This window comes from Emys orbicularis, chromosome 12 (assembly GCF_028017835.1).
Source record: "Emys orbicularis isolate rEmyOrb1 chromosome 12, rEmyOrb1.hap1, whole genome shotgun sequence".
Taxonomy (NCBI): domain Eukaryota; kingdom Metazoa; phylum Chordata; order Testudines; family Emydidae; genus Emys; species Emys orbicularis.
The window spans coordinates 40,889,518-40,904,957 of NC_088694.1; the positions used below are offsets into that span (position 1 = coordinate 40,889,518).

Below are 15,440 nucleotides of genomic sequence, written 5' to 3' on the forward strand. Positions count from 1 at the left end.
TGAATATCCTTAAATAAACAGTTCACACCTGTATTTACTGTTCATCCATTAGTCCAGTTATAACAAGCCTAATTCAAAAGTCTAAATCAGTGTATTCTAACTCTAAGAAGTTCTCAGGCAGCATTTTTCTTTGTTTGCCTATATGTATATTTCAATGATTATTTATGGAAATATTTTTGTCCGTTTGTGTGTGTATGGTGACATCCACATTACCAATAAAAATCAAATCCTGCCAAACCTAACAATAGCCAACATTAAGGGCCATTGGAAAGCTCAAAAATTCCTTTTAATCTCTCCTGAAATGAAATTTTTATTTTACCTTCCTTTATGGGAAAATGTTCAGGGTTTTGACAGTTTAATCCGGTTTGGGATAAAACATTTTGCTGAAAATCTCAACATTTTCCCTTAAAGGAATCCTATCCTTTTCAGCTATCTGTAGTAAGACATTGCAGAGAGGGTCAGGGTGATATTTCCAAAGTCACCTCAGAGATCAGGATACCCAGTTCCCCTAGACTGCTCTGAAATTCTCTTAATTGTATTGACCACAAAGTATGTTGGGAAGTTACTGATGTCCAATCTCTCTTTACGGGTAACAAAGACAACGTGCTTTCTTAGGATGAAACATCAAAGGAGTAGGTTCTTGAACCAACTTGAATTTTCATTTTTATGTGCCATGCCGCAGAAGGCCTTCCGTGGATAGGGAACAGTAGGGTTCTTCAATGGGGCCCTTTAGTTCTCAAAGAATAGAGGACCAAGTCCTATGCATTAGAGAGGGGTGAACCTAAATTGCAGAGAAGCTTATGCCAGATATTTAGACTGTGAGTTCATAGGCAGCATCTTTCTCCTTCAGTCCCTTTCTCATTCCTGTATTATCAATCCATGATCATTATGGACTGTTGAATGAATTCCGATGGAATCTATGATCCATAGGTGTTAGTACAACAATTGATTATAAATACGGTAGAACCTGAGTGTTACGAACACCAGAGTTCTAAACTGATCGGTCAACCACACACCTCATTTGGAACCAAAAATGCACAATCAGGCAGCAGCAGAGACCAAAAAAGAAAGCAAGTATAGTACAGTTCTCTGTTAAAAGTAAACTACTAAAAAAATAACGAGAAAGCAGCATTTTTCTTCTCTATAGTACAGTTTCAAAGCTGTATTAAGTCAATGTTCAGACTCTAAGAGCTTTCTTGAGTGGTAACAGCTAATTTACACCACATCATTTTGCATGTACAAGTAGGATTATGTTTTCCAGGGTTCATAACTCTAAAGTTTTGAAAGAACAACTATAATGTTTTGTTCAGAGTGATGAATATTTTAGAATTACAAACAACCTCCATTCCCGAGGTGTTCGTAACTCTGACTTTCTACTGTAGTTAAAAAAGGAAACACTTATTAATAAAGAGTATAGCAGTAGGAAAATAGTACTGACCACCTGACCAGGATGGTGACAGTGATTGTGAAATGGTCAGGATGATTTGAAAGGCTACCAAAACAGGAAACCTAATAGTTAAATGGAAATTAAAAGGATTAGTCACAACAGTGAAATGCCTACAAGCTGCATGGATACTATTTAAAAACACCATAACAGAGAAAGAGGTTAAATGTATACCCCCCCAATACTAAAAAAAATAACCCAGTAAGACGATCAGAAAAATGATACCATGGCTAACAACGGAGTAAAAGAGGTGATTAGAGGCAAAAAGATATACTTTAAAAATTGAAAGTCAAACCCTACTGAGGAAAATAGAAAGGAACATAAATTCTGTCAAGTTAAGTGTAAAAGTATAATTACACAAGTCAAGGAAGTACTTCTTCACACAACACACAGTCAACCTGTGGAATTTATTGCCAAGGGATTTTGTGAAGGCCAAAAGTATAACTGGGTTCAATGAAGAATTAGATAAACTCATGGAGGATAGACCATAGAATCATAGCACTGGAAGGTGTCACACCCCAATGGCCCCCTCCCCGGAGGGATTCCGCCTTGAGAGGTCATCTAGTCCAGTCCCCTGCACTTGTAGCAGGATTAAGTATTATCTAGACCATCACTGACAGGTGTTTGTCTAACCCACTCTTAAAAATCTCCAATGATGGAGATTCCACAACCTCCCTAGGCAATTTTTTCAGTGCTTAACCACCCTGACAGTTAGGAAGTTTTTCCTAATGTCCAACCTAAACCTCCCTTGCTGCAATTTAAGCCCATTGCTTCTTGTCCTATCCTCAGAGGGTAAGATTTTTTTTCTTCCTCCTCCTTGTAACAGCCTTTTACATACTTGAAAACTGTTTTCATGTCCCCTCTCAGTCTTCTCTTTTCTAGACTAAACAAACCCAATTTTTTCAATCTTCCCTCATAGGTCATGTTTTCGAGACCTTGAATCATTTTTATCGCTCTTCTCTGGACTCTCACAAATTTGTCCACATCTTTCCTGAAATGTGGCACCCAGAACTGGACACAATACTCCAGTTGAGGCCTAATCAGTGCAGAGTAGAGTGGAAGAATTACTTCTTGTTCTTGTATACAACACTTCTGCTAATACAGCCCAGAATGATGTTTGCTTTTTTTGCAACAGTATTACACTGTTGACTCATATTTAGCTTGGGGTCCACTATGACCCCCAGATCCCTTTCCACACTACTCCTTCCTAGGCAATCATTTCCCACTTTGTATGTGTGCAACTGATTGTTCCTTCCTAAATGGAGTACTTGGCTATTAGCCAAGATGGTCAGGGATGCATCCCCATGCTCTAGGTATTCCTACACCTCTGATTACCAGAAGCTGGGCCTGGATGAAAGGGGATGAATCACTCGAAATTCCCCTGTTCTGTTCATTCCCTCTGAAGCATCTGGCACTGGCTACTGTTGGAAGAATGGGTACTGGGCTAAATGGACCAATAGTCTTACCCAGTATGGCCTCCTTATGTTCTTATGAATAGGTGGCTCATGCAATTGATAAATCAAAATTTAGTCAAGCTCAAGGGGAAAAAAAGTACTTTACTTAATTATGTGTTTGCCATGATACTAAGCAGGCTGAGGTCTTTGTGTACCCAAACCTGAAACTTGATTAACACTATTTAATGTTGGACAGCAGTGGGTTATGTTAATGCTATTGACCCACTTATTCCAAAGCAACAGGTCTGAGGAGAATCACTCTACAGTGAGGATTGCAAATCATCCTGGGTTTGCCCCTTCCAAAATCTACCCCTAAATAAGATGAATTTGAATACTGCTACATAGGTAATATTGACAAGTATCTTCTGAAATAGAAAAGGAATTTACATCTCCAGATATCTGCAGTCATCAGTCATCATCATCATCATGATTAGGTTTCTGTGTGACATGATCTAAGGAAGCATTTACTCCACTTAAGAATTTATGGTATAAACTGCTCTCTTGTGTGACAGTGAAAATATATACTCCTTTGCTTACAGAACACTAAAATATTCAATAAATAGGCATATGGTAAGAATAATTAACATTAATTTACATAGATATGCCCCTAAACACATTACTCCGGATTGAAATGCATAATGCAAAATTTTAGTTGAAGTATTTACTGATATTTACTCCTCCAAGACCTCACTTTCTGCTCATTGTCAACTGTGCAATGTCCAGTTCAACATCATTGTTCTGCACCAATAAGACAATAGATGGGACATGAGAGTAGAGGAGCAATTTATCTGAACTGTCATGTCAATATTGGTTACGAGTTAAGTGGGCTGGTTTTATCATTATTATTGATTTGAGGTGGCATGGGGAGGTCTGAAGGGATAGCAGTGTTCAGTTCTAGGACTAAGACATTTGCCCAAGGCCTCACTTTAGACCAGTGTTTCCCAAACTGGGGTTCGCGAACCCCTCGGGGTTCGCACAATGTTACAGGGGGGTCGCCAGAAAAATTTCCTTAATGGTGGCCAGAGGACCCCAGGCATGGGAGGCAGCAGGTGTGACCCAGTTGCGGAGCAGACAGCCCTGTGGAGCGCTGAGTGGGCAGTTGAGCCCCAGTCAGCGCGGGGCCGGGCAGTTGGGACCAGAAGGCCGGGCAGTTGGGGCCGGCAGCCCGAAACCCAGCAGTCAGCAGGGGCCAGCAGCCCGAGCCCTGTGTAGTGTGGAGCCGGCAGCCCAGACCCCAGTGTGGGTCCAGCAGCCTGAGCCCCATCGTGGGCAGGGAGGCAGCTGAGACCCCAGGCACGCAGGTGGCAGCTTGGACCCCTTGGCAGATGGGAAGTTGGGTGGCATGATGGGCAGAGTGAGCAGGGGCCATGCTGTACGTGGGGGGTGGTCCAGGCTAATTTGTCCCTCACCGGGCACCCTCCTAGGGATGGCCCTGGTGGTGGAAGAAAAGGTGTTTGCACGCCAAACCAGCCGGAACCAGGTAGTAGTCAATGTAGCAGTGTCCAGGTGCCTCAGTAATTCAATACTAAGTCATTTTCTCTGGAGTGCTGTTTTGCTTCAGTGAGAGGTGAGTGAATGTTAGCATCACACTGAGAAGATTTAAACTTTAATCCCTGGAAATATTCATTTTTAGGAAAGGGGTTCAGGAGAGTTCACATTTTAGAGAAAGGGATTCACGGGTTGTTAAAGTTTGGAAACCACTGCTTTAGACCTAAAGTTAGGGCTGGTAACCAAGGGAGGGTAAGGAGTTTTTAAACTTTTATGTAATTAAATGGTGAGACCTGATTAACGTTTAGCTCTATGTTCTTCTAATTCGAATGCACAGTTTGTTTAATTGTTCCTAGTCTCAGCCCATGGAAGACACGGACTGGGGAAACCAAACCACCATCATGGAATTCATTCTCCTGGGATTCGGGGATCTCCCTGACCTGCAAATTCTTCTCTTCCTCGTGTTCCTAGTGATCTACACCACAACTGTGGCTGGGAACACCCTCATTGTGCTGCTTGTTGTGGCTGATCAGCACCTGCACACCCCCATGTACTTCTTTCTGGGGAATTTGTCCTGCTTAGAAACCTGCTACACCTCCACCATTCTGCCCAGGATGCTGGCCAGTCTCCTGACTGGGGATAAAACCATCTCAGTCAGTGGCTGCCTCACACAACTGTACTTCTTTGGTGCTCTGGCATCTACAGAATGCTATCTGCTAGCTGTGATGTCTTATGATCGGTATTTAGCAATATGTAAACCCTTGCATTATTCATCTCTTATGAATATCAGGTTTTGTCTCCAGTTGGCTGCTGGGTCATGGTTAAATGGGTGTTTAGCTATTACCATCTTCATATTATGTGTGTCACAGTTCATATTCTGTGGTTCAAATGAAATTGACCATTTCTATTGTGATCCCATACCACTGATAAAACTCTCCTGCGGGGACACTCGCCTGATCATATTGGTGGATTTCATTCTAGCCTGTGTATTCACCTTGCCTCCATTTCTACTAACCCTGATGTCCTATGTGTGTATCATAGCCACCATCCTGAGAATCCCGTCCACCACAGGGAGGCAAAAGGCATTTTCCACCTGCTCCTCCCACCTCATTGTGGTGACAATTTTCTATGGGACACTAATGATCGTCTACATGCTACCGAAAGTTGATACACTGAGAGTCCTAAATAAAGTGCTCTCGCTTTGCTACACAGTGCTGACTCCCCTGGTGAACCCCCTCATCTACAGCCTGAGAAACAGAGAGGTCAGGGAAGCCTTGCACAAAGCGCTCAGTAAATACATAACTTTCACAAAGAACATAGAGAATCCTAGATAATAACTAAGCTCCAGATTTTTCAAGGTGTTTACTCCCCAAGTGAGATTTTGAAATCAGTGGAGGCACCAATATGCTTTTGAAACTCCCATGAGGTACCTAAAAAACCTTTGAAAATCTGGACCTTAGCCTGAGGTTTTCAAAGCTACTGGGGTGATTTGGGCAAAAAGTCCCCATTGCAATTAAGTTGAAAACTCCCATTGAAAATCTCATTGCCCGTGTTAAAAAATAGAGATAATTTGCATGGAGTTACTGAGATAGAGTCTCTATGGTTCCTCGCTGTGTTCATGTAACACAATAGAAGGGAAAGTGAGGCTGTGGACAACTCCATCAACCTCTCATGTTTAGCACTGATACTTACAGTGGGTTAGTGTCTTTTCTCTTTGGGATTCGCTAAACGTTCACTCTGCGTAAGAAGGGTATGGCGTCAGATTCTATATGGAACTGACATGTTGTGTAAAGCACAATCTCCACTAAATATCAAAGCAAATCCCTGTGTACATCCCCTGTTGTACATTGTTTCTCTATAGTTTGCAGTACTGTTGTTGCTGTATTTTTTCTCTGTGTTAGATCATAAAACCTTGTAATCCAATACAGAAAACCTAATACAATCAATGTGGAGACAAAATATCCACATGGTTTGTGTTTCCATGAGAGAAGCCATTTTATGTCAAAATATATCCTCAACCCTGCTGTGAGCAATTGGCAAAAGGAAACTGCAGATGGCTCATAGGGCCCTTGGAGGTGGGGATGTTGGGCAAAGACAATGAAGCAGACTCAGAGCCCAGGTCAATGGGGACAGTCCTGACCCACCTGGGGGTTGCCAGGGCACTAGGAGATGCACACACATAGAGCCGATTCTGTTCCTGGGGCTGGGCCTGTCCAACGGTCACTGAGAAGGGACTCAGCACGTGGCACTGCAGGGCAGTGGACACTCAGCTGCTGCCAAGTACATGAAGCAGTTCCAAGGTTGGGAGCTGCTACAATAAGTGTCCCCAAAACTGACTGCAACAAGCACAAGGCCTGGGCGGGCTCATTCTCAGGTCATGGTGTCTAGCCAGACACAAGTACCCCTTCCTCAGGGAGTGAGGCAACCTATGACCAGAGGAAGTGCCTACCACCTACCAACAGGCAGAACTCCTGTAATGCCAAACTCAGAAAAACAGATGAAATGTTTTTTTAAAATAATCTATTTTCAATTTCTTTTTTTGCTGAAACAAAAATTATTTTTTGCTTGGCTTTTCCATTTTGAAGATTTCCCCCCCCTACTTTCCTTTCCCATTGTTCTGGAAAAGAAGGGTGATGGAGGGAAAAGGGGGGGGGGGATGGGAAAAAATACAAAACAATGTTTTTCTTTTTAATTACTAAAATTTAAAAAGAAAAAGAAAGAAAGAAAGAAAGAAAGAAAGAAAGAAAGAAAGAAAGAAAGAAAGAAAGAAAGAAAGAAAGAAAGAAAGAAAGAAAGAAAGAATTTCTGGTGTTTTCGACAACTTATTCATTGGAAAAGGAGGGGATAAAGGTAAACCGCCAAACTATTTTTTTCATTGTTTGAAAACAGAAAAGGAAAGCATTTTCATTTTCATTTAGTCAAAAGAATTGACAACATTCCCCAGCTTTTTTATTTTCTAAGGTAAAACATTCAATTTTTCATGAAGCTAATTAAAACCAAAACACACAAACAAAAAATGCCTGCCTCTATATGCAACTTGTGTGCGAACTGAAACAGTGAAAATTGATCATTCGTGAAATTGTGCCTATTGCTATCCCCATCACATGCCCCTGCAATCCAGCTACTGCTCATTACACTCACACGGGCCACAGGCAGCCAGTCGCAAAGAGAGGCCACCGGACACTTCACCATGAACATCATTATCACTGTTATCTGGGCTAAGCCTGGCTGTGACCAGCTCCAGCAAAGCAACAGCACCGGGCTCACTGGGCCCATTGATTCCAGGGAGGTTGGGCAACCACAAAGAAGCAGACTCAAAGACCAGAGAGTCCTGACCCAGTTGGGGGTTTGCCAGGGCACTAGGAGATGTGCACATGTAAAACTGAGGCTGTTCCTGGGGCTGGGCCTATCCAACAGTCACCAAGAAGGGACTCAGCATGTAGCACTGCAGGGCAGTAGCTGTTCTGCTGCTGCAATTACACAGAGCAGTTCCAAGGCAGGGAGCCACCACAATGAGTGTTTCTGAAACTGACTGCAAGAAGTGCAAGGTATGAGAGGGCTTGTTCTGAGAGCATGGCCACCATCAGTCTTAGGTACCATAGAAAGCTTTGCAGCTCCATGCAGGCCCCACTGCAATCTATAGCTGTCTGAGACCCAGAGAGTGGGTCTATACAGAGCTCTCTGAGACCCCCATGACAAGGAATTATTTCCAAATATATGACTGCAGTGGTCATCACCAGGTGGCACTGTTACACACTATCTTAAAAGTTTGTGGTTTTGTTGGCATACGAGCAGTGCGCAGCCTTTAAGAAATGCTGCGTTGGTGTTAGATTTGTGGTGCAGTTTCTTTTTGCAGCAAGCAAAAAGAGTTTGTCTTCTGCTTTCATGTCTCTAAATAGAGTCAAATATTGGGGTGGAGAGGTTTCTTGGGAACCAGGAGTTGGTACATGGGTAGAGATCCCCACAAGAGGGATGTTGTTTGTGGCCACCTCTGCTCCAGAACTGGTGTATATAGTGTCCATGAGCAAGAAATTACCCACACTCTATAACACCGCTTTCTCCTTGTGAACGAGCTCCACCTTCAGCTCCCAGAAACCCAGACTGGTTGGCCCTCTTTGTGGATGAAGCAGCACACACGGTACATATGATGGGGATTCCACAACCTCCCTTGGAAGCCTATTCCTGAGCTTAATTACCCTTAGAGTTGTTTGTAGTGTTGAGGTAGCTGTGTTGGGCCCCGGATATGAGAGACACAAAGTAGGTACTTTTCTTTTATTGGACCAACTTCTGTTGAATCATAGAAGGTTAGGGTTTTAAGAGACCTCAGGAGGTCATCTAGTCCCACCCCCTGCTCAAAGCAGGACCAACCCCAACTATATCATCCCAGCCAGGGCTTTGTCAAGCCAGACCTTAAAAACCTGTAAGGATGGAGATTCCACCACCTCCCTAGGTAACCCATTCCAGTGCTTCACCACCCTCCTAGTGAAATAATAATAGTTAAATGTAAATTAAAAGGAATTGTCACAAGACTGAAATGCCTACAAGCTGCATGGAGAATATTTAAAAACACCATAATAGAGACTGAAGCTAAATGTATAACACCTCCCCCCCCAAAATAGTAATAAAAAACAACCCAGTAAGAGGATCAGAAAAATGCAACCATGGTTAAACAACAGAGTAACAGAGGTGGTTAGAGGCAAAAAGATATACTTTAAATATTGAAAGTCAAATCCTACTGAGGAAAATAGAAAAGAGCATAAATTATGTCAAGTTGAGTGTAAAAGTATAATTGCACAGGTCAAAAAAGATTTTTTTGCAAAAGATACAAAAACGAACAGAAAAAAATTAAGTACATCAGAAGCAGGAAGCCTGCCAAACAAGCAGTGGGGCCATTGGACAACAAAGGTGCTAAAGGAGTACTCAAGGAAGTCATGGCCACTGTATAAAAGCTAAATGAATTCTTTGCATGAATCTTTACTGCAGAGGATGTGAAGAGATTCCCACACCTGAGCCATCCATTCTTTTTTTGGTGACAAAACTGAGGGACTGTCGCAGATTGAGATGTCAATACAGGAAGTTTTGGAACAAAATGATACATGAAACATAAATAAGTCACATTGGCCATATGGTATTCAGCTAAGAGTTCTGAAGGATCTCAAATAAGAAATGTCAGAACTACTAATTAGTTTGTGAACTATCATTTCAATCAAACTCTGTCTCAGATGACTGGTGAATAGCTAATGTAAAGCCTATGTTTAAAAAAGATTGCAGAGATGATCTTGGCAATTAAAAGGCCGGAAAGCCTAACTGCACTACCAGGAAAATTAGTTGAAACTATAGTAAAGAACAGAATGATCAGGCATATAGATAAAAACAATATATTTTGAAAGAGTTAATATGACTTTCGTAAAGGGAAATCATGCCTCACCAATCTATCAGAATTCTTTGAATGTGTGAATAAGCATGTGGATACAGTGTACTTGGACTCTCAGAAAGCCTTTTATAAGGTCACTCACCAAAGGCTCTTAAGCAAAGTAAGTATTCATGGCATGAGGGAAGGTCCTCTGATAGATCAGTAACTGCTTAAAAGATATGCAACAAAAGGTAGGAATAAATGTTATGTTTTCACAGTGGAGAGAAGTAAATAATCAGGTCTCCCAAGGACCAGGAGTCTTACCCAGTATGGCCTCCTTATGTTCTTATGAATAGGTAGCTCATGCAACTAATAAATCAAAATTTAGCGAAGCTGAAGAGAAAAAAAAAGTGCTTTCCTTACTTATGTGTTTGTCTAGATACTAAGCAGATGGAGATATCTGGGTACCCAACCCTGAAACTTGGACAGGAGTGGGTTATGTTAATGCTATTGGCGCATTTATTCCAAAGCAACAGGTCTGAGGAGAGTCACTTTATAGTGAGGATTGCAAATCATCCTGGGTTTGCCCCTTCCAAAATCTACCCCCAAATAAGATGAATTTGAATACTGCTACATAGGTAATATTGACAAGTATAATCTGAAACAGAGAAGGAATTTGCAGCTCCTCCAGATATCTGCAGTCATCAGTTATCATCATCATGATTAGGTTTTTATGTGAAATGATATAAGGAAGCATTTAATCCACTTCAGAATTTATGGTATGAACTGCTCTCTTGTGTGACAGTGAAAATCTAGACTCCTGTGCTTACAGAACACTAAAATATTCAACAAGTAGGCATATGGTGAGAATAATTACCATTAATTTTAACAGAAGATATGTGCTTGAACACATTACTGTGGATTGAAATGCTTAATTCAAAATTTTAGCTGAAGTATTTATTTTTATGCCTCCAAGACCTGACATTCTTGCAGTTGTCAACTGTGCAATGTTGCAATTCAGCATCATTGTTCTGCACCAATAAGGCACTAGATGGGATATGAGAGGAACAATTTGTCTGATCTCTCATGTCACTATTGTGTCAGTAGGGAAGTGGGCAGTTATCACTATTGATCTGAGATGTCATAGGGAGGTCGGAAAGGATAGCAGTGTTCAGTTCTAGGACTGAGATACTTGTCCAAGGTCTAACTTTAGAACTAAAAATAGGGCTGGTAACCAGGTGAGGGTGAGGAATTTTTAAATTTTAATGGAATTAAATGGTGACACTCTATGTTTTTCTGATTTGAATGCACAGTTTGTATACTTGTTCCTAGTCTCAACCCAGGGCAGACACGGACTGGGGAAACCAAATGGCCATCATGGAATTCATCCTGCTCGTATTTGGGGATCTCCCTGACCTGCAAGTTCTTTTCTTCCTCCTGTTCCTAGTGATCTACATCACAACTGTGGCTGGGAACACCCTCATCATTGTGCTAGTTGTGGCTAATCAACACCTTCACACCCCTATGTACTTTTCCCTGGGGAATTTGTCCTGCTTGGAGACCTGCTACACCTCCACCATCCTGGCCAGGATGCTGGCCAGTCTCCTGACTGCCGATAAAACCATCTCAGTAAATGGCTGCATCAAACAACTGTTCTTCTTTGGTTCTCCAGCAGCTACAAAATGCTATCTGCTAGCTGTGATGTCTTATGATAGAAATTTAGCGATACGTAAACCCCCGCACTATTCATCTCTTATCATTATCAGGTTCTGCCTTCAGTTGGCTGCTGGGTCATGGGTAAATTGTTGTTTGGCTATTACTATCTTCACATTATGGGTGTCACAGTTCATATTCTGTGGCCCGAATGACATTGACCATTTCTATTTTGATCCCATCCCACGGATAAAACTCTCCTGTGGGGACACACGCCTGACCATATTGGTGCATTTTATTCTAGCCTGTGTATTCACCTTGCCTCCAATTTTACTAACTCTGATGTCCTACATGTGTATCATCTCCACCATCCTGTGAATCCCTTCCATCATTGGGAGGCAAAAGACCTTTTCCACCTGTTCCTCTCATTTCATTGTGGTGACAATTTTCTAATGGACACTCATGATCGTCTACATGCTACCGAAAGTTGATACACTGAGAGTGCTAAAGAAAGTGCTCTTGCTTTGCTACACAGTCCTGACTTCCCTGGTAAACCCCCTGTGAAAGTTCCTTCCCCACTCTGAACTTTAGGGTACAGATGTGGGGGACTTGCATGAGAAGCTCTAAGCTCAATTAACAACTTAGATCTGGTCTGGCTGCCACCACTCCCAAGCACTAATTCTCTTCCCTGGGTAGCCTTGAGAGACTTCTTCACCAATTTCCTGGTGAACACAAATCCAAACCCCTTGGATCTTGAAATAAGGAGAAATTAACCATCCCCCCTCCTTTCTCCCACCAACTCCTGGTGGATCCAGATCCAACCCCCTTGAATCTAAAAAACAAGGAAAAATCAATGAGGTATATAAAAAAAAAGGCTTTTAATTAAAGAAAAGAAAGGTAAAAGAAAACCCTCTGGGAGAGATTAGCATACCAGCTACTCTCACAGACAACAGATTCCAAACACAGAGGATGTTCCCCTGGGCAAAAACTTAGTACACAAAAAATACCCAAATACCCAATTTGATTATTCCTCTAATTGCACAAGACAGGTTAAAAAGAAATAAATATAAACTTATTAATTTCCTAGGAGCTGTTAACTATCTCATAGCATCCCCCACCTCCAACATAAAGCCTAAGGTATACCATGTTAATTCTCTTAAGCCCTTTTATTCCAGAGAATTAAAGGTTTCCCAGTTTACAGCCCAGGAAACAGATGACGCGGAGTGGCCTGAAGGTGTCTTCTACGAAGGAAAAAGTAATGGTGGCGTGGAAGAGGTGAACCTCTCTGCGACCCTTGGATGTCTGCAGCGGCAGCAGATCAAGGAGCTGTGCACTAGCTTTGCAGCAATGTTCTCAGCCACCCGAGGACGGACCGAACGGGCATACCACTCTATTGACACAGGTAATGCTCACCCAATTAGAACCCCACCCTACCGGGAGTCACCTCATGCCCAAACTGCTATAAAAAGGGAGATCCAGGACATGCTACAGATGGGTATAATATGCCCCTCTAAGAGTGCATGGGCATCTCCAGTGGTTCTAGTTCCCAAACCAGATGGCGAAATACGCTTTTGCGTGGACTACCGTAAGCTAAATGCTGTAACTCGTCCTGACAACTATCCAATGCCACGCACAGATGTGCTTTTGGAGAAATTGGGACATGCCCAATTCATCTCTACCTTAGACTTAACCAAGGGGTACTGGCAAGTACCACTAGATGAACCCGCCAAGGAAAGGTCAGCCTTCGTCACCCAGGCAGGGGTGTATGAATTTAATGTACTCCCTTTCGGGCTGCGAAATGCACCCACCACCTTCCAAAGACTTGTAGATGGTCTCCTAGCGGGATTGGGAGAATCTGCAGTTGCCTACCTCGATGATGTGGCCATTTTTTCTGATTCATGGACAGAACACCTGGAGCACCTGGGAAAAGTCTTCGAGCACATCAGGCAGGCAGGACTAACTGTTAAGGCTAAAAAGTGTCAAATAGGCCAAAACAGAGTGACTTACCTGGGGCACCAGGTGGGTCAAGGAACTATAAATCCCCTACAGGCCAAAGTGGATGCTATCCAAAAGTGGCCGGTTCCAAAGTCAAAGAAACAGGTCCAATCCTTCTTAGGCTTGGCAGGATATTATAGGCGATTTGTACCACACTACAGCCAAATCGCCGCCCCGCTGACAGATCTAACCAGAAAGAAACAGCCAAATGCAGTTCAGTGGACTGATGAGTGTCAAAAGGCTTTTAACTAGCTTAAGGCGACACTCATGTCTGATCCTGTGCTAAGGGCCCCAGACTTTGACAAACCGTTCCTAGTAACCACAGATGCGTCCGAGCGGGGCGTGGGAGCAGTTTTAATGCAGGAAGGACCGGATCAAGAATTCCATCCTGTTGTGTTTCTCAGCAAGAAACTGTCTGAGAGGGAAAGCCACTGGTCAATCAGTGAAAAGGAATGCTACGCCATTGTGTACACGCTGGAAAAGCTACGCCCATACGTTTGGGGACAGCGTTTCCAACTACAAACAGACCATGCTGCACTACAGTGGCTTCATACCGCCAAGGGGAATAACAAAAAACTTCTTCGGTGGAGTTTAGCTCTCCAAGATTTCGATTTTGAAATACAACACATTTCAGGAGCTTCTAAGAAAGTGGCTGATGCACTCTCCCGGGAAAGTTTCCCAGAATCAACTGGTTAAACATTGTTCTTGGAATGTGGAACATATTGTTAGTTTTTATATAATCAGTAGTATGTCTAAAGGTGCATGTGTCTTATTAACTCTGTTTTCTCCTCGAGCTCCGGGAAGAAATCACAGCCAGTGTGGAACCGGCTGTCCAACACTATCTGTGATTTGGGGGGCATGTCATAACTATAAAGGTAAGGGTAACAGCCCTCCTGTGTACAGTACTATAAAATCGCTCCTGGCCAGAGACTCCAAAATCCTATTACCTGTAAAGGGTTAAGAAGCTCAGGTAACCTGGCTGACACCTGACCCAAAGGACCAATAAGGGGACAAGATACTTTCAAATCTTGGTGGGGGGAAGGCTTTTGTTTGTGCTCTTTGTTTTGGGGGTTGTTCGCTCTTGGGACTGAGAGGGACCAGATATCAATCCAGGTTCTCCAAATCTTTCTGAACAAGTCTCTCATATTTCAAACTTGTAAGTAAACAGCCAGGCAAGGCGTGTTAGTTTTTATCTTTGTTTTCTCAACTTGTAAATGTACCTTTTTGCTAGAGTGTTTATCTCTGTTTGCTGTAACTTTGAACCTAAGGCTAGAGGGGATTCCTCTGGGCTCTTTAATTTTGATTACCCTGTAAAGTTAGTTTCCATCCTGATTTTACAGAGATGATTTTTGCCTTTTTCTTTAATTAAAAGCCTTCTTTTTAAGAACCTGATTGATTTTTCCTTGTTTTTAGATCCAAGGGGGTTGGATCTTGATCCACCAGGAGTTGGTGGGAGAAAGGAGGGGGATGGTTAATTTCTCCTTGTTTTAAGATCCAAGGGGTTTGGATCTGTATTCACCAGGGAATTGGTGAAGAGTCTCTCAAGGCTACCCAGGGAAGGGAATTAGCACTTTGGGAGTGGTGGCAGCGGACCAGATCTAAGATGGTAGTTAAGCTTAGAAGTTTTCATGCAGGCCCCCACATTTGTACCCTAAAGTTCAGAGTGGGGAAGCAGCCTTGACAACCCTTAACTATCTGTTTATGACACCCCCTCATCTACAGCCTGAGAAACAGAGAGGTCAGGGAAGCCTTGCGCAAAGCACTCAGCAAATAGGTAACTTTCACAAAGAATATAGAAAATCCTAGATAATAACTAAGCTCCAGATTTTTAAAGGTGTTTATGCCCGAAGTGGGATTTTGAAATCAGTGGAGGAACCAAGACGCTTTTGAAACTCCCACAAGGCACCTAAAATATCTTTGCAGATCTGCCCCTTACCCTGAGGTTTTCAGAGCTACTGGGGTGATTTGGGCAAGAAGTTCCCATTGCAATTAAATAAAAAAGTCCCTTGAAAATCTCATTGTTCATGTTTAAAATAGAGATAATCTACATCGA

The 15,440-nt window shown here is 42.5% G+C and overlaps 1 protein-coding gene and 1 pseudogene across 1 annotated transcript; both read left to right on the forward strand.

Moving 5' to 3' along the window:
* Nucleotides 1-4,751: 4,751 nt before the first annotated feature.
* LOC135887055 (olfactory receptor 6N1-like) lies at nt 4,752-5,720 on the forward strand. Its single transcript, XM_065414836.1, has one exon. It carries the CDS (start codon nt 4,752-4,754, stop codon nt 5,718-5,720), a length of 969 nt encoding a protein of 322 aa, XP_065270908.1.
* Nucleotides 5,721-7,898: 2,178 nt separating this feature from the next.
* On the forward strand, nt 7,899-15,197 carry LOC135886200 (olfactory receptor 6N1-like; annotated as a pseudogene).
* The last annotated feature ends 243 nt before the right edge of the window (nt 15,198-15,440 follow it).